We start from the raw sequence: 23,811 nt of genomic DNA on the forward strand, positions 1-23,811 counted from the left end.
ATAGCAATGGATAACTGATACATCTCATTTCCCCTCACTCCAGCAACACTAGGTATCATCATCATCATCATTTCTTTGCCAATAGGTTAGCCAAAAAAAATTGCATCTCTCATTCAGTCTTTAGGCCCTTTATTTTCAGTAGGGATTTAGTGCTTTTATTATTTACAACAGAAGTTGTTAAAAACCAAAATTATAACAAATTTTAAAATCTTACTTGGCTTTTATGTATGATTCAGTAATTGGACAGCCCTCAGAACCCAGAACAGGTTCAAAGAACTTCAGGGCTGCAGTGTACTCAGAGAGAATTTAGGGACAGAAAACAGCAAGTGGGATATACAGTTTAACTGGATTGCCTTATCTGAATCTATTGGCCACCTACAATTGACTAAAGCTCAGAGGCTGTAACTGACACTTAGCCACTTGTTATATGAATATACTCCTAACTAGTTTCATTTAGCGTGAATGACTCCATATTGGTTTGGTCTGTTGGTTGCATCATAGGAGCCTAGGCCAAATCAGTGGCCTCCTACAAATTTTATTGAATGGGCTTTAGTATCCTTTAATCCTATTTATTTTCCTTGCTATTTTTGCCTTCCAAAAGAAATATTTTATTACAAACATTCGAAAACATATTTAAGTGAAAGCCAGGACTAGGGCGAGGCTACTGAGACACTCACTGTCAGGGGCTCTGCAGTTGTGGGCCCCTGAGGTCAGGTGTCTCCTTAACTTTTGCATCCTGGCACCTCACTTGCCTTGCTCTAGTCCGAGCCCTGACTTAAGTCCATCCTAATGTTGCTTTCTAAATATAACTGCTATTCACAGTTCGGTGTGTATTTTTCTAGACTTTTTCTAGACAAACATTAGCATATATATAACAATAGTAACTTATGTTTATAGAAATGTGTCCTTCTTGGGACATTTTATCAGGTCAATAAATGCAGACCTAGCTCATTCTTAAAATGGTGTGTTGCAGAAGAGTCACAACCCTTTGTCATATTTACAGCATATATTTCCCCAGCTTTTAAATATGTAGCTTTATTTTATTTTTTTATTTTTATTTATTTATTTTTTTGAGACAGAGTCTCGCTCTGTCCCCCAGGCTGGAGTGCAATGGCGCGATCTCAGCTCACTGCAACCTCCACCTCCCAGGTTCAAGTGATTCTCCTGCCTCAGCCTCCTGAGTAGCTGGGATTACAGATGTGTGCCACAATGCCTGGGTAATATTTTAGTAGAGATGGGGGTTTCACCATGTTGGCCAAGCTGGTCTCAAACTCCTGACCTCGTGATCCACCCACCTCGGCCTCCCAAAGTGCTAGGATTATAGGCGTGAGCCACCGTGCCTGGCCTTATTTCTTAAAAGTGACGTCAAGTAGATGGATTACTCACATCAGTTGCATTTTCCATTGTTTTCATGCTTTCAAAAACAGTGAAGTATTCAATTATATTTCCCTTTTTTTTTTTTTTTGCATTAGCTTACTAATCTACTGAGATGTATTTTGGTATATGGTATGAAGGTGAGATCTTACCTGAATTTTCCCCCAAATAATCACTATTCTCAACATCATTTGCTAAGCAATTCCTCCCTCCCCAGGGCAGAACTCTGTGACCATTGGAACCCGGGATGGTTAAGAACTTGATGGGGACATTGCAGAGCAGATTCAAACTAGGTAAAAATTTTAGCCCCTTCCAAATGTGAGCTGCTCTTCCGTGGTGGGCAGAGGTTCACAAGTAGACACAGGTGAAAGGCATCAAAGCACTGCAGCAGGGGAGGCAGGAGGTTTAATAGGCAGCACCTGAAGCCCACTTTCCTGTGGAAGAACATGCAGCCCCAGGAAAAGAGCTTTTGCTCTCTCAGTATAGAGACGACCAAGTCTTGCCAAAGCAGCAGCTGGGCTACCAGCGCTATCAGGAGGATCTCACCCTAGCCCTAGAGTCTGTAGATGGTCCCTGAGTCCTCCTAAGTAAGGTCAATGCCCCCATGGACTGCCCCTTAACTTTGTTCTCTCACATTGGCAGAGGTCTCCTCCTCTGCCTTGTGATTTCCAGACTCTCTTCCACTGTGACCCAGGCCTGGCACAAACCCCCTGGGCAGCAGTGCAACCTGGAGTGATGGGGCCAGTGAGGGTGGCCAGAGAGACTCAGCCGGCAGCTATGCAGTCCAAGTGACCCTCGCCGAGGCCACTGGCTCCCACGGCCATTGGTGAGTGAGTTACAGGGAATTCTTCTGCAGGGCAGAGGCCAAGGCTGCGAGTGGGGCCTCCTCTGCAGCAAACAGTGAACTGTGTCACCGAGACCCCAGGAACTGGGGTCCCATGGCCCAGCCCCTCTCTATGGAGAAGACTGTGCTGCTGAGGCCAGGCAGAGGGCAGAGGCCCAGGGTGGGAGAGGAAGGGATGAGAGGGCAGCTTCTTACCCTCTTGGGTGTGAATGACCCTTGAGGGCAGCAGAGAAAGGGAAAGCAAGGGTCAGAGACAGGCCAGGTGTGACATCCAGGAGAAGCCAGGGCTCTGTCCTGCACAACAGCATGCCTGAGGAGGGACAAGGAGTCAGGTATGAAGATTAAATTGCTCCTCTTGAAGTTTGGTTTAGTTCTTAAAGCTAGGGGTGGGAATCCTATCGCCCTGCCCAAGGAGCACCTTTCAGAGGTGGTGGAGGGAGGGGTGAAAGGGGTGTTGAAGGGGAAGAGGAGGGATGCTGTGGAAGGATACTGGGCCCACCCTGGAGCTTCCTTGGCACCTGAGGGAGAATGAGGCAGTGATGGGGCTGCAGAGGCCTATGGGGCGCTCTGCCCCAAGACTGTCAGGCTGGTGTGAGTGAGCTCTCCCCTCTCACACCTGGCCCGGGATTCTATCAGGATATTGATCTTATAGGCTGTGATTTCCTCTGGCCAAGAATCCTTTCTCTGGAAGGCCCTGCAGGAAAAACCTCTCCTCTCCACTCTACATGTAGCTGGCAATACATGGATGGGAATCCCAGGAAGAGGGAGAGGAATTTAGCAGGGACCCGCAAACTAAGTCTGCGGCCCCCATTTCACAGACGAGCTGAGCCAAGGTCACGCCCAACGAACCTGGTTTCTTCCCCTCCTTCAAACAAGGCCTAAAAACAAGGACCCGAGACAGGGCACTTCAGCCTCGATGTAGGGAATGGAGCGAGAGCTCTAGAAAAGGCGGATTCCTTCAGGGTGTCCCCACTCCTTGACACCAACACACAACAGTGGTTACTGCCACTGTTGGAGGGAAGAAGGGCTGGCACCCAGCAGCACCACCACATAAAGTCTCAGGTAAGTGTGTAACTCTACCGATGGAACAGGACGTGAAACAGAATCACATGTGTTAGAAGGGGTAGAGACTGCAGCTCCAGGGTTGAGTGGGTGGGATCTGGGGTCAAGTCCTGGATCTACCTCTCACCATTTGGGAGAATAGGGCAAATGTATTTATTTTGGTGGGAGTAAAGGGGATAGGATGTTTCTTAATCTCTTTAAGCCTCAGCTTCTTCATCTTGCGTTGTTGGAGGATTAAATGAAATTTAAATGAGTGCAAAGTTCAATAAATCATACACATCAATTCTCCAACAGCATACACATTTCAGGCATTTTAGGAGCCCCATCTCATGAAGGAAATCCATACTACTGTGGCAGATGGGGGTGGGGAGGCACTTTCCACTCAACACCTCAGTTCAACTCTGGACAGTGGCACCTGCCGGGGTGGCTTGGGGCTTGCCACCTGGAGGCCCAGCTCCAGGGACACCCTTCACAGAATATCCTGTGGGAACGGCACCCCCCGCAAGCACAACAGGGCCCCTTGAGTTTTCAGGTATTAAGACAGGAGACGACACAACATGAGCAGTGGGCTACCATTATTAAGCACTTAGTGTTTGCCCAGCATGGTACAACAATCTGGTAGGTGGGTAGTTTATCTCCAATGACACATGGGGACAAGGGGATAAGTTATCTTGCCCAAAGTCACACAGCCAGTGAGTGTTGGAAGCTGGATTCAAACCCAGACGTCAGATTCCAGAGTCCATTCTCTTCAAGGCTGGACTTGACCCCACCCTGACCCAGGGCCCAGATTTGAGGGCTCTCTCTGAGCCCACCTGACTTTCCTCCAGGGTCAAGGCTGGCTGGGTCCCCTGGAGCCCTCTCCTCCACCCCCACACCCAGAGGACAGGCTGCATCAGGGGTCTTCCCACCCCCACCCCATACCAAGGCTGCTGGAGAGGAGCCTGGCCCAAGGTGGCGCTGCCCCTCTTGGACCTCCAAGAATGCCGCATGGAGCAGCCCCTCAGGGCTGTAGTCCCTCTACACCTGCCCTGTGGCCCCTCCAGCCTGGACCCCCACCCCTCCCACTTCCTGGCTTCCCATCCTTCAGGTCTCATAGAAGCCTCCTCAACACCCTCCCTGCTTGGTCTCTATCCTTCAGAACCCTCATCACAACCTGTCCTTGCCTCTAGAACGGAAGCCCCATAGCAGCAGGGACCACGTATCTGTTTTAGCTTCAGTTTCTAGCCCAGTGCAGCATTGTGAAAATCCTTAGTAATATTTTTAAAAAGTTTTCGAATTCTACTTTTCTTTGCTGACTTGGCATGTGCTTTCTCCTCTGCCCGTAACCCCCGTTCCTCCTTATTTCCTTGCTAACACCTACTCGTCTTTCAAAGCTCCATGCCACTGTCTCCTTGAGGAAATTGTTCCTGTGCCCCCAGTAGGTAACACACCAGACAGAGGCAAGATTCTCTATCCCGCCCCAGACAAGGAGCCTTTGCTTTGCAGGGCTCCCCTTGGGACCCTCTCTTGCCAGGAGAGCCTCTAGAGAAGCCATCTAGAAGGGCATTCAAGACTCAGCAAGCTCCAGCTCCCAGCCTGGCAGACTGGGTGGGGGAGGGCCCAGCTGGTGGGCGAGGCTGGTTTATCGATGTTGCCGAGAGCCCTGGGGAAATCAAGGTGAAAGGCAGCCACGCTGCTGAGGAGGCCCACCCGTTTATCAACCAGAGGGGCTGGGGCCGGGCGAAAAGAGGCTCGGCTGCCAGAGGCAGCTGTGAGGTGGGAGGTCCACACCACTCCGTGGACCTGGAGGCTGGGCTACACACTGTGCAGCCCGGGCTGCTGCGACAGTGTTTCCAACATGGCGCTAATTCTAGGTAACTAAGTTTGGCTTTAGGAATACCGTCACTGGAGCCACTGGGCTTGCTGACAGAAATCCCCAGCACTTGGCATTGGGCAAGGAGCCCTTAGGGGGTGAAGGGCAGGCTTATTCAGTGGCCTTGGTGCAGTGGGCACACAGGGCACCGGCCCTGGGAGCCTCTGTCTTCCTCTTGCAGGCCAGGGTTGCCTCCTGATTGTGGGTTCCTGTCTGTCTCTCAGGCCCCCAGCCAGGGCCAGCCCAAGGGAGCAGGGGGTGCAGAGCACAACCAGGAGGATGGAGCCAATGGGTGCCTGGAGCAGGGGCACAGAGAGGGAGTCCAACCCAGGAGCCCAGCAAGGCGCTGCAGCTAAAGAGGTCGAGGGAAACATGCAGGGAGACTGCCATCCCTCCCCAGCCCCAGCTGCCCCATAGCAGGAGTGGCCTTGGCATCCCACCTGCTCCACATAGCACCCAGGCCATCTGAGCAGAGTGAAGATGTCAAGGAGAAAACCAAATCGGATTGAGGCTCCTGCTCCCCCTTAATGAGGTTCATTATCAGCAGCTCTGATCCTTGTAAAACCCAGCAGGCCGGATTAGGGGCAGGCTCTCTAATCCTGGCTGACTCCTCCCCACCGAGTGGCCAGCCCTGCAGCTCTGACAAACAAGCCCTTCCTTCCTGGAGGAGCTGGAATTAGGCAGGTGCAGACAGGCTCCTCCCTCACCAGCCCAGGGCACTGAGGCAGGAGCTCTCAGGGAGGATTGGGGCAGGGGGTGGCAAGGCTGCACATCCAGAGGCCTGTCTCCGTGCATGAAAAGGTCATGGGGTTTGGGTGCGGACAGTTCTATGGGCAGTCTGTGGCCAGGAGCTGTGTGTGCTGAGGGACATCGAGTCTGGCTGCATTCCAGGTGAGGCTGGTCTCTGTGCATTCTGTCCAGACTGGACACTAGGTCTCCAAGTAGCAAGTTAAAGAACACACCAATGCTTGCCTTAACAAAAATAATTTATTCCACACACCTCCCAAGGCAGGAGGTAGCGTGGGAATCAAGCATGTGTAAGGCACTGCCCCCACCAGACCCTTCTAACTTCTGCACACTGGAAGGTGAAACCTGGAGAGAGAAGACACTCCCCTCCCTAGCTTCTACCTGGCACCCTCCAAAGATGAGCATTCATCTTGGAGACCAAAATAAAAAAGGACAAAAGACCAGGCTCAGAGGGAGCAGAGCTCAATGGGGGGAAGTGAAAGCAGCCATCTTCTCCTGCAGCTAAGCCAGGGCAAGGCACTAGAGACCCACATCCTTCCCATGCCACCAACTCGTCAGGTCCCACCAAGCAAGCCACTCACCCTACAGCCCAGCAACCATGGCTTGCCTCACCTGGGAGACCAGCACGACTTCCAGAAGCTTCCAAACCCCACCCTGAAGCCAAACCCCACCCAGGAGGTCTGAGGAGCTGGAGGCTGGCCAGGCATAGAGGGCCCGGGGTGGTCCTTCCTCCCAGGGTGCAAAGGCTTCTTCATTGTCCGGAAGGGAGCAGGGTGGGCGGAGCCCCAGCAGCTAGTGAGGAGTTCCATTCCAGCCCACCCAGCTGGGGGACCCTCCTCTGGCTTCACTTGCCCCAATTGAGGGCCAAGACCAAGCAGGAGAGACTGAGGCTCCAGTGAGAATGAGGCAGGACTTCAAATAAGCTGAAAAACAGGAATGTGGTGCTAAGAGGCCAGGGACTGAGCTGCCCTATGCCCGCTGCCCGGGGCTGCCCTCCCTGCGCAGCAGGGGAACCTGGACCCTGCTCCTGTCTTTTGTGTCAAAGGAGCTCTCTGTCCTAGCAGCCCCAAGAAGCTTCACTGGAGCAACTGGTTTTCCTGAATTTCCCACACTTCTAGGCCAGACAAGGAGCAAGGGGTGGGAGGGGAGGGAATGGGGTCAGGGGGCTCGAGGTGCCTAGAGATGGCAGCTCCCTCTCCCGCCTCCTCCCCAGGTGGTTCAGGCTGCAGGGTGGCCAGCATGGCCCTTCAGGGCCCTTATCTTGGCCTGGAAGTAGGTGTACATGGCCAGCAGGCCCATGAAGGACAGGGAATAGAGCCCCACACAGAGGCTGATGTCCAGGTAAGAGAAGCCCCCTCCCAGCACCTGCAGCCACTGGCCTCGGCCCCGCCCAGCTCGGGCCTCCAGCTGGCCCTCAGGGATGTCGACCAGCTGCTTGGAGCTGCGGCCCACGCGCCTGACCTCCAAAGGGCCCCAGAGGCGGTTCTTCTCAGCCCTGGACTCAGCCAGCAATGCAGCCCCTGTGTCTCGCTTGCTCAAGTGCCACTGCCCAAGCGGCTGCTCCTGCTCATTCCTCTGAAGCTCTGCCATGTGCTCAGGAGGCTCCTGGCCTGGTGCAGCTCCGAGGCCAGGGCGCAGCTTCGGGGGTCGACTTGCCTCAGGTCCCTCAGCCGGCACATCTGGGGTGGTGTTTGTGGGGGACTTCATCATCTCAGGCTTCCCAGGGTCCAGAGTTGAATTCCGGCTTTCCAGCTCCAGGGCTCCCATCGCCAGCTCTGGGGCGGCTGCCACATTCTGCACATCCCTCCGGGCAGCTGACCCAGCTGCAGGGAAGTCCAGGATGATGTTGCTTGGGGAGAAGTGGGCCTTGAGGAAGTTGAGGGTGGCTTCCACGTCCCACACGGGCACATCCAGGCGTTCATTGTGGCAGGCAGAACAAAGTTCACGGGGTGGCCACTGCACCTTGGGGAACTGGGGGTCCTCGCTGGGGGCACCTACAGAGGGAAGCATACACAGGCTGGTGGTGATATCGGTCCCACCCAAAAGCCCAGACCACACTCCTCCACTCAGAACGCCAGCTTCCTTGTCTGCAGAAAGGGCTCGCCACTGCCCTTCCAGAGGATGGGTAATTAGAAAATACAGATTACAAACACTAGCCCACAGTGGGAGCTCAACAGATGGCAGCATGGAGGAGGAGGCGGATCCACCTACCCCTCAGCCCCGGCCCTCCGTGGTTTTCCAGGGAAGCGTGAAGAGCGCCATCTCAGTCATTTCCCGGTGTTGGCCAGACCCACTGTCCTGCTATGTGGACTTTACAACCAGCCTTTACCCCAGTACCAGACATGGGAAAGGGCAAGAATACTCATTTTGATCTGTTTTGCAGTCTTTGGTCGGTCTGCTCGTGTTTGTCTTTTTTTGCATTTTTCTGACATTTTCCAAATTATACAAACTGCGCAAATAGGTTACTTTGTCAATTCAAGGGAAAATGCGTTTTCAAGCAAGAGGCAGCTGCTCATGGCAATCCTTGCTTTTACCCAGCAGCAGCCCTCTGGGGTAGGGGTGGGCTCCAAGGGATAGTTGGGGGGAGACCTGAGGGGTACTTGGAAGAGTCAGGATGCTGCTGGGGCTGCAGGCTGTTGGTACCCCAGGTGGGGCCAGCCCTCTAGGCAGCCTCTGGATGAGTCCCAGAGGGTGAGCCACGGCCACCAGCCCCTCACGCAGTGTTGCCCAGGGAATGCATCAGCCCATCCCTTCTGTAGAAGCACCTCTCCTAAAGGTTTTAATAGGGGGACAAGTTGTTGACTACAAGGAAGCAGGAGCAGCAACAGCAAGTGGCATGCAAGTCAGAATGGTTATTTTGGGGAGGGGACAACAAGCAGAGTCAAGGGTCCAGTCATGAGTCATAGTGATCAGGCCTTGTGGAGGGGGCTCTCAGCTTGTGCCTGGTAATTTTGAGTTTCTTCTGAAAGGACCCCACCAGAGAGGGGAGGGAACCACCCTGCTTCTGGCCTCTCAGGGACAGGCCCAGGCTCCTGGCCCTCCAGCAGCAGCTGGGAGCCTGCCGAGGTCAAGGGGCTGAAGGGTCAAATGGAGCATTTGGTGGCAGGGGCGGGGTGGGGGAAGGAGAAGACAGGCACATGTCTTCCTTTCAAAGTTCGATAGGAGGCCCCAGGAGACCACCACCAAGTGCAGGCGCCTGCACCACCACCTGCTCCATTCAGCTCCTTTAACCTCGGCTCCGCCCTGGTCTCCCGCCCCTGGGAGGCTGTCACAGCCACGTGCACCGCTCCCTCCCGACACACAAACCGCCTCCTGTCCACAGATGGCTCCCTCCCGACCCAGCTCCCTGGAGTTTAATGTGTTTGCCTGTTAGAGCCATCAGACTCCTGATGAGGAAAAGGAAGCACCATAATGAGGGAACGCAGAGGGCAAGGCTCCCTCCTGGGAGCCAGTGCCTGGTATTTCCAGGAACGACCTGGTCTCCTCCAGCCCCTTCTCTCATCAGACCCTTCCCAGGGAGAGAGAACCCCAGCTCCCTCTGCCCTAGCAGTTTGAGTAAGGGGCCAACAGCCAGAAGACGGAGCAGGGGAGGCGGGAGAGGGGCCCTAGAGCAGGGAAAAAGTGAGCAACGGCATGGGAAGACCAGGGTCTTACAGTGTCAAAGCCTTGGCTTCCTCACGTCAAAAATGGGGCTGATGATACTGGCATTGGTTAACAGGCCTGGGCTGTGACTGAGGGGACAATGAGTGTCCCTTCCCCAAATTTTGGCCTAAGACTCCCAAGTATCCTCACCCCCTCGTCCCCCACAGGTGACTCCAGCCTTGGGGATGGTCCTTCCTTACCTGCAAGGCGAGCATTGACCCTGTTGTGGCTAGACCAGAGCCAGAGGACAGCGGCGTTGGGACTCCCCACCCGGTGCATGGAGGCAGCAGCCATCTGCTCGAAGTGGCTAGCGCAGTCTCGGCAGCCGAAGAAGTAGTGCACGTAGCCTCGGATGGCTGGGAGGACCTCCTTGGCCTTGGCTACAGGGCAGAGGAGACGCCACGCACCAGCCCTTCAGGCTGCCAGCCCCACAGCCGTTGCCTCCCCAGGCCACCCTGCCGCCCCCCATCCTGCCGTGGCCACCCCTGCACAGGTGCCACACACCCCAGCCTATGCCAGCAGAGGCCCAGTGTCCCCTTGTCTACTTCTCTACCTGCCATGGTCACTTTACAGGAGACCCCATCCCCCCAAAACTCCTAAACCTGGATCCCCTTCCCTGCCACTAACCTGGGTGCTTGTCACTCACACCCAGGACAAAGTCCACACTCCTTGGCAGGACACTCAGGCTCTTTGTGACATGGTGAGAGAGGTCAGCAGGGGCCACAGGGCCACCGCCCTAGCCCCTGGCCCCTCCTCCCCTGCCCACTCATGCTGCCTGTCTGACTTGCTTCCACCATGCCTCACCTCCCTCGGGCCTGGACCTGGCCTGCACATGCCCTTCCTAATCTGTCTCCATCTCTCCTCGCTCTCCCCTTCCATTCCCCCCACCCCCTCCCACCCACTGGACCCTCTGGACTGGCATCAGCAAAGGCCTGTTAACCAGCCCCACTTTCTTGCTCTAACTGAAACCAGGCTCCCCGCTGAAGACACCACTCCTAATCCAACACACCCCTCCTAAGCCCTTCACCCTCAGGCTCCAGGGCTGCTGGTGCTTGCCTCCAAGCTCGCTCCTTCCTACCGCAAACCTCCCAGGCCTTTAGAAGCCAATCTCCTGCTTTTACCCCTCCACGCAGCAGGACGTTGGCACCCTACTCTCCTCACTCCTGGCAAGGTGAGACCCGCAGCAGCCCACACCTGCCTCTCTCTCTCTCCTCTGCCTTCTCAGCTTGTTCTTCTGCACCCAGCACAGGTGCCCACCTCCCCACCACAAGGCCTCACCACACGGCCCTGGCGTTGCTCAGCCTCTGTCTCCGCTGCTGCTCGGGTTATCCCACTCCTCACCTCCAGGATTTCACTCCCGTTAATGTTTTTTCTTTACTGCGTCATCCATTTATCCCCTGATAAGGGATCATTCCAACTGGGGAAAAGGATGATCATAAAGAAGTTCCCTCTAACCCAGTCATGCCCCAGTTCCTGCTCATTATCTCCAGAATCTTGTCTCCTGGTCTCTCTTCAGCCGAATCCAACAAGGCCATTACCTCCACTACTCCACCGACACAGCCCTTGCTAGAGATGTCCTCATCTTGCGCCACCTCCAGCTGCACTGGCCCCAGTGACTACACCTCTATCTTGAAACACTGGACTCTGGGGCCCCCTTGAAATCACCATGGCCTCCCCCTTTCAGCCTCCTTTGCTGGTGGTTTGATGCTCAGGATTCAGTCCTCAGCACTCTTCTCTACCTCCCTGCCAGGGAGCTCATCCAGTCCCACAGCTTGAGCTCTGATGCTACTAATGACTATAAAGCTAATCTCTCTATTCCTCACCTCTCCCTGGAACTCCAGACTCAACTGTGCACACCTCCATTGGGAGGTCTATTGACACAAAGTGGGCCATTGATTCCACCATCCCAACCTGAGCCCCTGACTCCTCAGCTTATGGGACCATCATCCACCAGAGGCTCAGGCCCCACAACCCTGGAGTCCACCCGAGTCCTGCTTCCCACATACCCTTCCTCCAATCTATCAGTAAGTCCCTCAGCTCTGCCTTTAACATATCCCCAAATCTGACCACTTCCTCCAGGGGCACACTGACAACCCTAGTCCAGGCCCGACCACCACTGCTGGGCGAGCATGCAGCTTGCTCCTCAGCTGCCCTGCCTCCCCCTGCCTGCAGTAGCCCATCCTCCACCTTTCTAAAGTGTTAACCATCTGTCACTTCCGTTAGCCTCTCCAGTGGCTTCTCAAAATGCCAACACCAACCTCCAAACCCTGCCCTCGCCAAGGCCTCTGAGCCCACGAGCGCTCACCTCCGCCCCCGGCCTGTCTCTGCAGCCTCGCCTCCCTCCCTCCGGCCACAGCAGCCTTCTTTCAGTGCTGCCCACACACCAGGCTTGTCCTTTGCACCTGCTGGTCTCCAGCCTGTGCTATGGGCTGAATTATGTCCCCCCAAATTCCTATGTTGAAGCCCTAATCCCCAGCCTCTCAGAATGTGGCCGTATTTGGAGACAGGGTCTTTAAAGAGGTAATGAAGGTAAAATCAGGTCATTAGGGTGGGCCCTAATCCAACAGGACTGGTGTCCTTGCAGGAAGAGGAAATTTGGACATGGATTGGGAGAGGGACAACCGCACGGAGACACAAGGAGAAGACGACCACCGCCCAGCCAAGGAGAGGCTCGAAGAAACCAGCACCGACACCTCCACCTTGCACTTCAGCCTCCAGAACTCAGACAACAGACGTCTACTGTCTGAGCCCCAGCCTGACATTTGTCAGCGCAGCCCAAGGACACCAACACAGCCTAGGAGACTCTCTTCCCAGATGTCCCACACTGCCTTCTCCTCTCCACATGGGTCCCAGCACCGGGCCCTCCACAGGGAAGCCTTTCCCAGACCCCTCTCCAGACAGCACCCGCTCCGGCACTGCTTTGCTTTGTCTTCCTCAGCATTCGTCATCATGGCTGAAGCCATCCCTCTGTGTCTGTCTCCTGCCACTCAGATACTGGCCCTGTGGGGGCAGGGACCTGTCTCATATGCTGCTGTGTCCCCGGCACCTGCAGCGCCACATGGCATGGTGGAGATGCTCCATACACACTGGCTTCCCACACCACTGCCTGGCAGTTCCTCTGATTCACGGGGCTCCACACAGGCTGCTCCCTCTGCTGGGATGCTCCTCTCCTGGCGGAATCCCTACTCACCCATCACCCCTCAACTCACCCCGTAAGGCCTCGGGCCCCTTCCCAATGGCGTCGAGCCTGCCCTCTCTTCACCCCACATCTTTCTCTCCACCACGGCCCTAGCCCTGGTGCACTGCAGGCCTCTCTGTCCCCCTGCCTCACACTAGAGGTCCACCAAGAGCGGGCACTGTCGCCCTTTTCACCCATGTATCTATCCTCCAAGCCAAGCCGCAGCCTGGTATAAACCTGGTTCCTCAATCAGTGTGGACTGAATTGGATGCGCATCCTTTCAGTCTTCAAAAGCAGGTGTGGGGCAGCGTGGCCGGAGAACATGGTGGTGCAGTTTGTGGACAATCCGAGGCAGCAGGGGAAACGTGTTTCCCCAACTTCCCCCAGGAAATTGTTTTTCAGTGGGAAGTGCAATAAAATTGCTCAAAGCGCCTGCTATGTATCAGCTATGTAAACTGTAAAATACACGTTTTTTTCTTTGTTAAGAGTATAAAAAAATAGAATCACAATTTTTTCATGAAGACTGAAAGCAAAGCAAACTATAAGCCCGGAGAAAGCCAGGGAGAAGCCTCAGCCCCAGAGCTCCCGGGGCTGAGAACAGGACTGGTTGAATTCCTAAAGTCTGCTCCCTCCTGGGATTGGTTCTATTCTGGCCGTGTGGGGCTACCTGCAGATAGAGCAATCCACCCAGAGCCCCAAGGCTGACTCTCCCCATCCTCTGGCAGCTGGGAGCCAGTGGGGCAATTCAAGGGAGCTTCCCTGCCCCCTCTCCCCTTGGAGGGCCGAACAGAGCAGGGTTGGAGGCACAGTGGGGTGAACGGGCCCTGGACGTACCTGCTTCCTGTGAGTGGTCTACATTTTGCCGAGCTGCCTGCACAGTCAAGAAGTGGAAGAGGACCCACAGGGAGCAGGGAAAGCCCCGGAAATGCGGCTCACTCCCCTGGCAGCCAATCCAGTTCACCTTCTTGGCAAGAACGGCACCCTGAGGGACACATGAGTGTGAGTGCACATATGGAGAAGGAAAAGGATGGGAGAGGCAGAGAGAGAAGCTTCTAGGAGACAGCCCTAAGACAAATGAGGTCCCTCAGTCTATCACCTCGAAGGTGGCATTTCCCTTTCACCAGCTCCACCCACTGAAGCAGCAGCAGACCTAAAAAGCTGTGACCCAGATCAAGCTGCATCCCGTTCCAGCCTCAACTTCCCCAGCTGTAACACAAGGGGGTTATCTCTGAGGTCCCTTCGAGATTTGACACCCTACAAGTCTACAAGGTTTTACACCTCTGCTGGCTGCAGTGACCCACTTTTGCAAATAGCAGCATGAGCAGGAGCCCAGAAGGTGCCCTGGAGAGGGCCAGGGAGGCCATGCTGAGCAGCACCACAAACTAAGAGGCAGCACAGGGTAGTTGTTAAAAACTCTGGTGTCTCACCAAGTTTTCATCCCAGCCCAAACACTTATTGGCTCCGTGAACCCAGACAAGTTGCTTAACCTTTTCAAAGTACTGTTTCTTCATCTGCTAAATGGGGAGAATATCTACCTTCCACTAACATTATGAGGATTAAATGAGATGTGCGCATAGAGAGCTCAATCAATAGTCATTTATTGATTATTAATGTTAGGACCCAACGAAGATCACTGACTCCCTGGTGCAAACTGGCGAAGAAGGCCAGAAATGACAGGGTTAACCCCTTGCACTCTCATAAATACGGAGGATGGAGAGATCTTTATTTGCTTCCCAGACTCACCTCTTTCCTGTTGTCCAGGGCAGTTTTAAAGAAACTGTAGGGAATTTTATTTCTCTTCTGCCTCTTGAGCCATTCATTCACGGAGTGCAGGAAGTTCTGGACTAAGGGCCGGCCAGGGAAATACTGTGGGGAGGAACAAGCGGAAGCTGGAGAGTGAAAAGCAATTCCCCAAGTTCCCCGTCCTGCAGATGGTAGGAAGCTATGCAGAAGAAGGCGGGGGGCGGGGGGCAGGGGGCAGTGGGGAGGAGGTTGTGCAAAGTTCCAAAACCACCAGGAAAACATTCTAACTAAGACACAAATATGACTTCTGTACTACCTTTGCTCTGGGACACCTGGTAAGGCTAGAAGACAGGGTAGGGAAGGTGCTCGCTCTAAATGGGGTGGGGTCCTGGAAGTCTCCCTCTCTCAGACCTCAGGCTCCTGTGCAGCACCCCCCGACCATGTGCCACCACTGGGAGGAAGGCTGGAGCACTTGTGCCCCTTGCCAGGGCTGCTGGGAGCCCTGGGCCACACAGTCCTGTCTTTGGGTGGTCCTCGGATAGAGCTGACTTGCCAACTGACTGGCCAGCTGGGTTAGGTGGGCACGAGACCTTTCATTTGGATTCCATGGGCTGCCAGTGAGGACCAGCCAGGCCAGGGGCTCACAGCCAAGATCCAGATCTTGATGGTAACTCCCAGTGGTATCTGAGGAGCATGAAAAGCTACTCTGACAATAAGTCAACTCAAATCTGATTAGTATCAGCACTTTAAAACCACAAGGACTCCAGGGAGGAGGACATATGTTTGTGTATGTGTGTGTGTGCGCGTGTGTGCACGTGCACAGCACAAGGGGCGGAGGGCAGGAGAAAGAGGGGCACAGCAGCAGGCTGGTCAGATAAAACCACAAAGAGGCTGGCCGAGGGGATGAGGACCCTGAGAAACTCACAGCAAAGAAAGCAAAGACAAACATTTGAGAGGAGAAGGATACTGGAGACACGAATGGTAACTAAACAGGAAAACCTGCTAACAGATCCATTCCTCTGAGAAAGCCATTAAATATTCCTATCAAACGTTGGGCTGGACACCTTCCCCCAGAGTGAGAAATGGCCGGAAAAGACCACGCTTTGACACGTGCCCTCCTGGTGAGCCCACACGGGCCTCTGGAACTCACACACAAATTTACAGCTTGAAGTCAGCATTTCTCACTGACCTTTGCCATCAACCTGACTTAGAAACTTCCGCCTTCTAAGGCGACAGTGCCAGAAGGATGGATGAATTAAGGAGCTCTGGACAACTGGGAGCAAGGAAACCCTGGTGCCCACACGCCACCCAGTGGCCACTCCTACCAGCTGCTCACAGGAGGGAGCACAGGCCGGGAGAGGCCGGGTGGGAAGGCACCGGCAGGACATGCAGAGGGCCTCCTGACTGACCGGGCACCTGCAGGGCTGGCAGCTAGCCAGGGGGAGCCAGCAGTGTCCACTGGCACCCTTAGGCATTCGGGCCTGTGAGCACCATGCACTTGGTGGTAATGGGCATGGGCTGGATGCGAGTGGGTGTGGCTCCCTGCCCAGCCCCTCACTAGCTGGAGGACCCTGGCAAGGTGCTTTAGTTCTCTGGGGCTTTGTTTCACCTTCTATGAAACGGAGATCATACTAGAAGCCATGCTGTGGAATCTGCTCTGAGAAACAGAATGAGGAGCTAATATACAAAGAACACTGCAGGCACCGGCAGGGCTGAAGAAATGGTAGCTGCTAGGATACTACTATTCAGGAAGAAGCTACCCAAGCAAGGCAAGGGCCAGAATACTCTACAGACCCCAGGGGATGTGCGGGCAAAACCCAAACAGAGGGTCTCCAGGCCCATGCCCCCGATGCCTCTGCTGCTACTGCGGGGCATACCTGGCTTCCCTCTGTCCTCCACCCCACTGCCAGCCCTACCCTGAGGGCCCTGGCTCTGGCAGGGCAGGCACCTTCATCTCAAGCTCATTCCCAGCCCTTGCTGAAGGCAGAGACTCAGCAGGCACACAGGGGGTGATGCCTCTGCCCAGCTCAGGGACTTTTCTGTATCTCATTCTTTTCCCCCATACCGGCTGCAAACAGCCCCACTGCGGACAAAGAAAATAGCAGGTTTGAGCACAGCTGAGAGATGCGAGTGACACACAAGCCGATCTTCCTGGGGTGACTCCTTTGGAGAGTACTGGACTAGGGTGGTGGGGTGTCTGAGGCATGCCGGGAAAGCATGCTGGGTGCTCTCCCTCATGGGTCAGGAGGAGGGACTGTAGGTGGGTCCGTTCTGGATTTTTCCCCTCTAAGTCTCTAGGTTGTCAACCCCAGGCCTCTGCACTGTGAGGACCAAACAGCTCTCAGCCTTGGAGGAAAGGTCTCTATTATGGCAATGGACTGAAGAACAAGGGCTCATTTTGCATGGGACTTCAGTGAGGGGCCAATGACTGTCCTGCCTTAGGCTGAAATGTCCCTGTCAGGCCCTCTCAGTGTCACCACGCATGCATGTGACCAAGCCAGGGGATCAGGACAGGGAGGTGGGAAGGAGGGATCAGGCTGGCAGGAAGTTCCCAAGGAGAGGCACAAATCACCCGAGGGCAGCCCCAGCTTCCTGCAGACCCACACTGAGGAGGGCGGGCTCAGATCCGGGCCCCAGGGCCAAGGGAGGCTGAGCCAGCAGCCAAACCCGAAGCGCCCAGAGCCACATCTGACTTAGCAGTACTGAGCAGCAGAGTCCAGGGTTTCCAGCAGGGACGCAATGGCCAGGATCTGGAACCAAAGGGAAGGGCGCAGAGAGGGAATGGCAGCCACCTCTCACCTTCAGAGAGGAAGGAGCACAGGCTCAAGGCCTGACCAGAACACCTCCAGGCTGGCAGAACGAAGGCATGGCACTTGAGCTCCCTGGGCCTCTTAAATCGGGGTGGACAAAATAAACCACCCACCTCGCAGAGTAGTTAAAAGGATTAAATCCTAGACAAACATCAGGTCCTCAATAAATAGGAGCTACCCTTCGTGGAGTAGCCACCTTCCCAGGGAAACTATAAAGGAATAAGGAAGGCATGGCCAGGGCCAGGGATCGGGTCAGACTGGGAGGGAAGCAAGGAGTATCAGAAGAGCATCCTCTCCTTCGCCAGGGTGTCCTAGGGGTCCTGCTTTCCCAGTGACCACGGCAAGGGGTGGGAAGCCACACTGGGGCTCTGACTGAGGACTCAGGCAGGCAGAGCCACAGTCACTGAATCAGCTAGAAATATCCCCAGGTGGGGGGCACGGGCCCTGTGTCCCACCCACACTGCTGCATGGGGCAGGGTTGTCCCTGGCAGTGTGGGGCTGGTGTGGGGTATGGCTGAGGCTGGAGGGTATCACCTATGGTGGACAGGGAGAGCTGTGGGTCCAGGTGTCCAGCCAGACCATGGGCTTCTGGAGGGAGGGGCTGACGGGGTGCCCAGCTTACAGGAACGCACACTGACCATCCGTAGAATTGCATAGACAAGGGAAGCCATGGCCCTGCTCACCTTGGCCAGCACTGCCACAAACTTTTTCAGGGCCACCAGGCGCTGCCCTTCCAGGACCGGGAACCTGCCCACTTCTATCCGCAGGATGTAGTGCAGTGCAGATTCCAGGTCAGCCATGTAGATCTTGGAGCTGAGGACCCAGAGGGAGATAGAGAGAGAAAGAAGTATTAACCATGGTGCAGGGGCTGCAAGGAGCATCCAGGGCTAAAGGGAGAGAAGAGAAGGGGCACTGCTGATGGTCACAGAGTCTTGTAAGTTACCACTGGCTTCTGCCAGAAATGTGCTGTGTGACCTTGGGTAAATTACCTAATTTCTCTGAGCCTCAATTCCTCATCTGTAAGATATGAATAACACATTGCTCACAGGTAAGTTGCTGAGAGGATCAAATAAAAGCACAAATGTAAAAAACTCTCAGCAGCTCCTGGCAGGGAGTAGGAGTTTTCTCTCTCCAGGCCCACAGCCACCCCTCCTGCAACTCACTAATCAGGCCAGCTCCGAGCCAAGACCACTAGACATAATCAGACCAGCAGGTTCATACACACGACATGGCTCTGGAAAAACTGGGCCCTCTCTGAAAGACCAGGGTTTAGCTGCCCACCAAGGCTGGGAAATGGCGACGGGGGCAGGAGGGGAAGCAGGGCCTGTATTTCTTTCAGGGCTGATGCGCTCACAGCTGCCAGACCTCACGTCTTAGGTGGGCCCATCTCACACCTCTCCGCAGCCCTCATGGAAGGGCCGGAGGCTCCATGCTGGCCCCAGGCCCATCATGCTGGGGTCCAGGCTCAGGGTTCTGATGGCAGGGGCCAGGAAAGTTGGGTGCCTCTTCCCCTGTCTCTTGAGACCTGGGTTCTCACCTCAGTTTGACTGTGAGCTAGTTTGTGAGCTTGGGCAACTCAGTTGACTTTCCTGGGCCTCAGTCAGCTCACCTGTAAAACACATGACTTGCTCCTGACCCCTCCATGACAACCTCCTGAGGTTGGAAAGAGCCAATAAGGTCAACTAACGGGGTACGCACTGTGGCTGCCTATGCTCCTCCTCAGAGCAAGGTCTCCTCTGTGTTCCACTTTGGTGTCCTTGGGCCTCAGTTTACCTCTCCATTCCTGTGCCCTGCCTCCAGAAGTGGCCCCATGACTGAATGAGGTAACACAGGGAAGGTGCCCAGCACAGAGCCTGGCACATACACCAGCCCAAGCTATTACAAGAACGTCAATGGTTTGCATAACTGTAATGATCGAATGATTATGATGATCATTCATAATGACGGAATGATCATAATGATTACACCACCCCTCACTCTCTCTTTCCTTCTCCCTTGATCTACTAAAAGTCTCTCCATTTGGCACTTTCCACCCTTAAAGTCCCTCATGCTAGGATGCAAAGTCCTTCTTGCAATCACCTTTCCCCCACTGTCTCATGCATCCCCTTGTGAGGGGCACCGTCCTGGCCAGCTCTGAGCTCCCTGGTCAGACATTTCCACCTGGTATGCAGCTGGTACCAGTGCAGGAGGTCTACAGCTCTGTCTCACTGCCTAACCACAACAGAAAAGGCAAGGAGCCTCAGAGAGAAGAGCAGCTCTCTCATGCTTACGACTGTGGACACACACACAGGTGACCTGAAAAGGCAGTGAACTCACTGACACCACAGGCATTCAAGTGAGGTTGGGTGCCTTCCTAGAAGGGATGCCGTAGGGTCTGCACAAGCAGAGAATGCATCTGCCTGTACATATCTGCTGCCACAGTGCCTAGCACATAGTGAGTACTCAAAAATATTGACTGCACAAATAATTGCTTGGGTGGGAAGTTGGTCTGGAGGCCTCAGAGTGTCCTTGCATGCAGATTCCCCATTTGTGAGCAGAGTTAAGCTGAAGGAGCGTGGGCATGGAAGGTGTTCATTCCCCAGTCAGCCCCGGCCCCGCAACAGACACCAGAGGCACCGCAGCTAAATGCCGCTCCCACACATTGAAGGTCCCTGAGCACGGCCAGCCCCCAGGGTGGGGGACAGCCTGGCTCAGAATGTACACACTAATCATATGACAAGGAAGAAGAATGAGCAAGAGGGCGTGGGTGTGAAGGTGTGGTCTGTGATCAGAGGAAGGAGAAGAAGTGAGGAGAACCAGGCGTAGCCTTACCGATCTGCAAATTTCCAAACAGTGGGAGCTATCTTGTTAGCAGTGGTTGGTGCAACGGTGGTCTGGGCAGCCTCCCTGGTGAGCCCAGAGAGTCTCTGCAGGTAAGCGGTATAGAAGGACCTGGATTCCATGAGCCTGTGAGGGCACAGAACCAGGGAGGAGAGGCAGTAAGTGCAGAGAACAAGATTAGAGCTAACCAATGTCAGAAGAGGAAGAAGGGTGGCTCATCAGACAGGAAGGTTTATTAAATATGTGAACGAGATTCCATCTTGTCCTCTGTGAGGCCAGAAGATGGCACCCAGGCCTTGCTGTAACCTTTCTAATCACTGCACATGCTCTGGAAAGCCTCTCTGACACCAGCCTGATGTCAAACCTCACCTGGTAAGGCAATTGGGCCCGAGAATTCCCCCAGTGGCCCTCTGGCTCCAGGCAGGGCATGGAAAGGCACGGGACAGCCCGGTGCCCACAGACAGGAACGGCGGAGTGTGACTCCCTTCCCCAAGGACCCCGAGATTCAAAATGGCAGCTGCCCATCCATAAGCTCGCCCTGAGGTACTATGAGTGACATTACCCCCTAAGAAGTCCAGGGAGTTTGATATGGGATTTTTCAAAAAACAGGTAGCAACAATGACAAAGAGCCTCCAGAATTTTCTAAATCTTTTTACGGTCTTTTTGGTTTCTTTCTTTTTTCCGACAGAGAGGAGTCCTCCAGGGCACGGGATACCTCCTGAGTGCATATTCCCTCTCACCCACAGCCAGGGCACCTGCAGAGAGAGACGCCGGGTCCAGCAGCAGCGTGAGGGCTGCCCCAGGGGAGCTGGCATGGGACGCACGGCTTCATTCCACTCCACCATCCTGGGTTTCTCGGTGAGCAGATGGCTCGGGAGGCAGCATCGTCACAAACAATTTTCCCCTCCACCAACTCCGAGAGAGGAGACAATGCCTTCTCTCCCCACCATCACTGGCACTTTCTGGGCCTGCCCGGAAAGCGAGTGCCTCCCTGTCCTTGGTGGCATCGCACCTCCTGGGCCCTCTAGCAGGTGATCTGGGCCAGGGTGAGGCCAAGTGGCCACCCTGCCCGGCGCCGTGTGGGTTGGCACTGAGGGCCCCGAGGAGCAGCTCACCAGGCACCACAGGCAAGCCTTGCCTCCCTGGCCCAATGCTCCTGCCTGCGGGGCCTGGCTGACATCAATCATCTGCCCAGGGAGGGCACCAAGGCACCATCTGGTGCCATTAACGGGCCATTCAGCAGCGGGAGCCTGGCAGAGGGGCTGAGGCTGGCCTGATTGTTTTCTCTCGGCATTTTGGAACTGGCTATTGTCTGGCTGCTAATGAACTTTTCTGCAATTAGAAAACCAAAGGGAGGGAGGGTCAGGCATATATGAGTGCTTGCCAGGCCTGTAGCCTGCCAATGAGTCTGCCTGCGAACAGAAGAGGGTGGGGAAGAGGGCCAGGGCTGTGGTGGGGACGTAATGAGGGTGCAGGCGACACTGGGTGCGGGGGGCTGAGGCCTTTGAGGTCTCTGAGCTGCGGAACAGGGTTAGCGTTTCAGGCCCAGGCTCCTGACGGTGGAGGCGCTGGCCCCGCAGACAGCAGACTGCAGCTTCCCCTGAGGGGGCTCTTCAGAAAGAACATGTTGGCCACTGTGAAAGGCAGGCAGCCCCTCTGGGCAAGAAGGAAGGATGAGCACAGGGAGGGACGAGAGGGGACGCCAGGAGACAGGATACTCACACGGGGACTCGGGAGACAGAGCCATTCCGGAACAGCAGGTAGCAAGAGGGGAAGTCGGTGACACCAAACTTTCTCACCACATTGGCCTCTGTGTTCAGCACCCTGCGCACCGCCACGCCTTTGTGCTGGGACAGGTCCAGAGCCACCTGCAGGGACAGCAGAACATCTGGGGGCCAGGCCACCGGGTGGAGGGAGCCAGGGCTGGGTCCCAGCTCGGTGACCTGTGAAGGCACCCAGATGGCAGCTGTGCTCCTTCCAGACTCTAAACCCACAAAGAGTGGACCACAGTGATGCGCGAGAGATACTCGCCATCAACAGCAGCTAACCAGTAGGTAGCAAGTGCCAATCACTGCCCAGGAGGAGAGGCCTTGGAGCTGTGCACGCCACACACGCTTTAATTTCTTATGACAGTCCCAACTGGGTAGTATTTTCTTTCTAATGAAAGCAATTTGTAAAGAGCACAATAAAATGTGGTTTCATTTTAATTCTCGTTTGTTTTTTGCACTGAGCCAGCATGTTCTTGTCTTTAAGACCTTCACACCCCAAGACTGCTCTCTGATGTCCAGGATTCCCCAGGGCCTTCTCATAACATTTTTCTAAAGGGAAAAGATCCCTTTAGAAATTACTAATTATTGTTTGTTTGAAATATCAATTGTTGGGGGCAAGAGCAGTCTTCCTTATGGAAGCTTGAGTCACAGATGTTTAAAGAACTGTGATTTTATTGTGTTCAAATACATATGGTAACAAATTTCATGGGTAGGATACAAACAAAATAAACCTTTGGAATTGGGTAAACTTCTAAACAGCAGGCTAACTCTGAGCCCAGTATGTGCAGTAGTCAGAGGGGCCCTTTGGTCAATGTGTATAGTTATAAGAAGATCTGAAAACGTTTCTTAACATGGGGCTCTCTGAAGGCAACAAGAGGCCTTGTTGAGATGACAATGTCCCCACATTAGAAATGGGAAGAGAAGTTCTGAGCATAATCGGACAGGCCATCTGCAAATGGCAGGCACGGACTTCTGTTACTGACGTCTCACTCTTCACCATGGAGCAGGTGGCGCCCCCTAGCCTTTATTCTTATATTTATAAAGCTTCCTATCTAGACTCCGAATCAGAAAAATATACATCGGTCATCATTATTTTTTTTAGAAAGAAATAAGAGAAAGCACTAGCTAACCTGTATTGCATAGGTATTATGTAGTGTCCACACAGATTGCCTCATTTATCTTCAGAGAAACACTGAAATAGCAGCTATTCTCAGGCCTGACTAAGAGATGCGGCACCGTACACTACAGTTGCCTGCACTGGAATCCTGGCCCCACTGCACCAAACCTTTCCCTGACCAAATTTCCTTACTTGCAAAATAATAATAACAACAATAATAATAATACCACCAACTTCAGGGGGGCTGTTCTGAGAACTGAAGGGGTTAATGTTATTAAAATGCCATAACAGTGACTAGCACATAGTAGGTACATAAGTGTTTACTTAAAAATAAAGCTCCCAGGCCGGGCATGGTGGCTCATGCCTGTAATCCCAGCATTTTGGGAGGCCAAGGTGGTCAGATCACAAGGTCAGGAGATCAAGACCATCCTTACCAACATGGTGAAACCCCGTCTCTACTAAAAATATAAAAAAATTAGCCTGGTGTGGTGGCGGGCGCCTGTAGTCCCAGCTACTCAGGAGGCTGAGGCAGGAGAATGGCATGAACCTGACAGGTGGAGCTTGCAGTGAGCCAAGATTGTGCCACTGCACTCCCGCCTGGGCGACAGAGCGAGACTCCATCTCAAAATAATAAAAATAAAGTTCCTGGTTGGGCGCAGTGGCTCACGTCTGTAATCCCAGCATTATGGGAGGCTGAGGTGGGTGGATCTCCTGAGGTCAGGAGTTTGAGACCAGCCTGACCAAAATGGTGAAACCACGTCTCTACTGAAAATACAAAATTAGCCAGGCATGGTGGTGCATGCCTGTAATCCCAGCTAATTGGGAGGCTGAGGAAGGAGAAATGCTTGAACCT

General features: G+C 54.3%; 1 protein-coding gene across 2 annotated transcripts in view; it reads right to left on the reverse strand.

Annotated features, from left to right (window-relative positions):
• Window positions 1-6,100: 6,100 nt before the first annotated feature.
• The window catches only part of QSOX1 (quiescin sulfhydryl oxidase 1), a 43,209-nt gene continuing 25,498 nt past the window's right edge, over window positions 6,101-23,811 (reverse strand). The window contains exons 6-13 of one of the 2 annotated variants that reach the window (XM_016933529.4): window positions 21,795-21,940; window positions 20,064-20,198; window positions 17,936-18,065; window positions 14,443-14,565; window positions 13,534-13,681; window positions 9,722-9,901; window positions 7,536-7,873; window positions 6,101-6,802 (exon numbers count right to left, since the gene is read on the reverse strand). In XM_016933529.4, the coding sequence (XP_016789018.1) occupies window positions 6,794-6,802; window positions 7,536-7,873; window positions 9,722-9,901; window positions 13,534-13,681; window positions 14,443-14,565; window positions 17,936-18,065; window positions 20,064-20,198; window positions 21,795-21,940 (1,209 nt within the window). In that variant the 3' untranslated portion in view covers window positions 6,101-6,793. Of the gene's footprint in view, window positions 6,803-6,967; window positions 7,874-9,721; window positions 9,902-13,533; window positions 13,682-14,442; window positions 14,566-17,935; window positions 18,066-20,063; window positions 20,199-21,794; window positions 21,941-23,811 lie in introns of those variants that run through there. The other variant, XM_009439248.5, reaches the window with a different exon arrangement.

Source organism: Pan troglodytes, chromosome 1 (assembly GCF_028858775.2).
Source record: "Pan troglodytes isolate AG18354 chromosome 1, NHGRI_mPanTro3-v2.0_pri, whole genome shotgun sequence".
NCBI classification, from domain to species: domain Eukaryota; kingdom Metazoa; phylum Chordata; class Mammalia; order Primates; family Hominidae; genus Pan; species Pan troglodytes.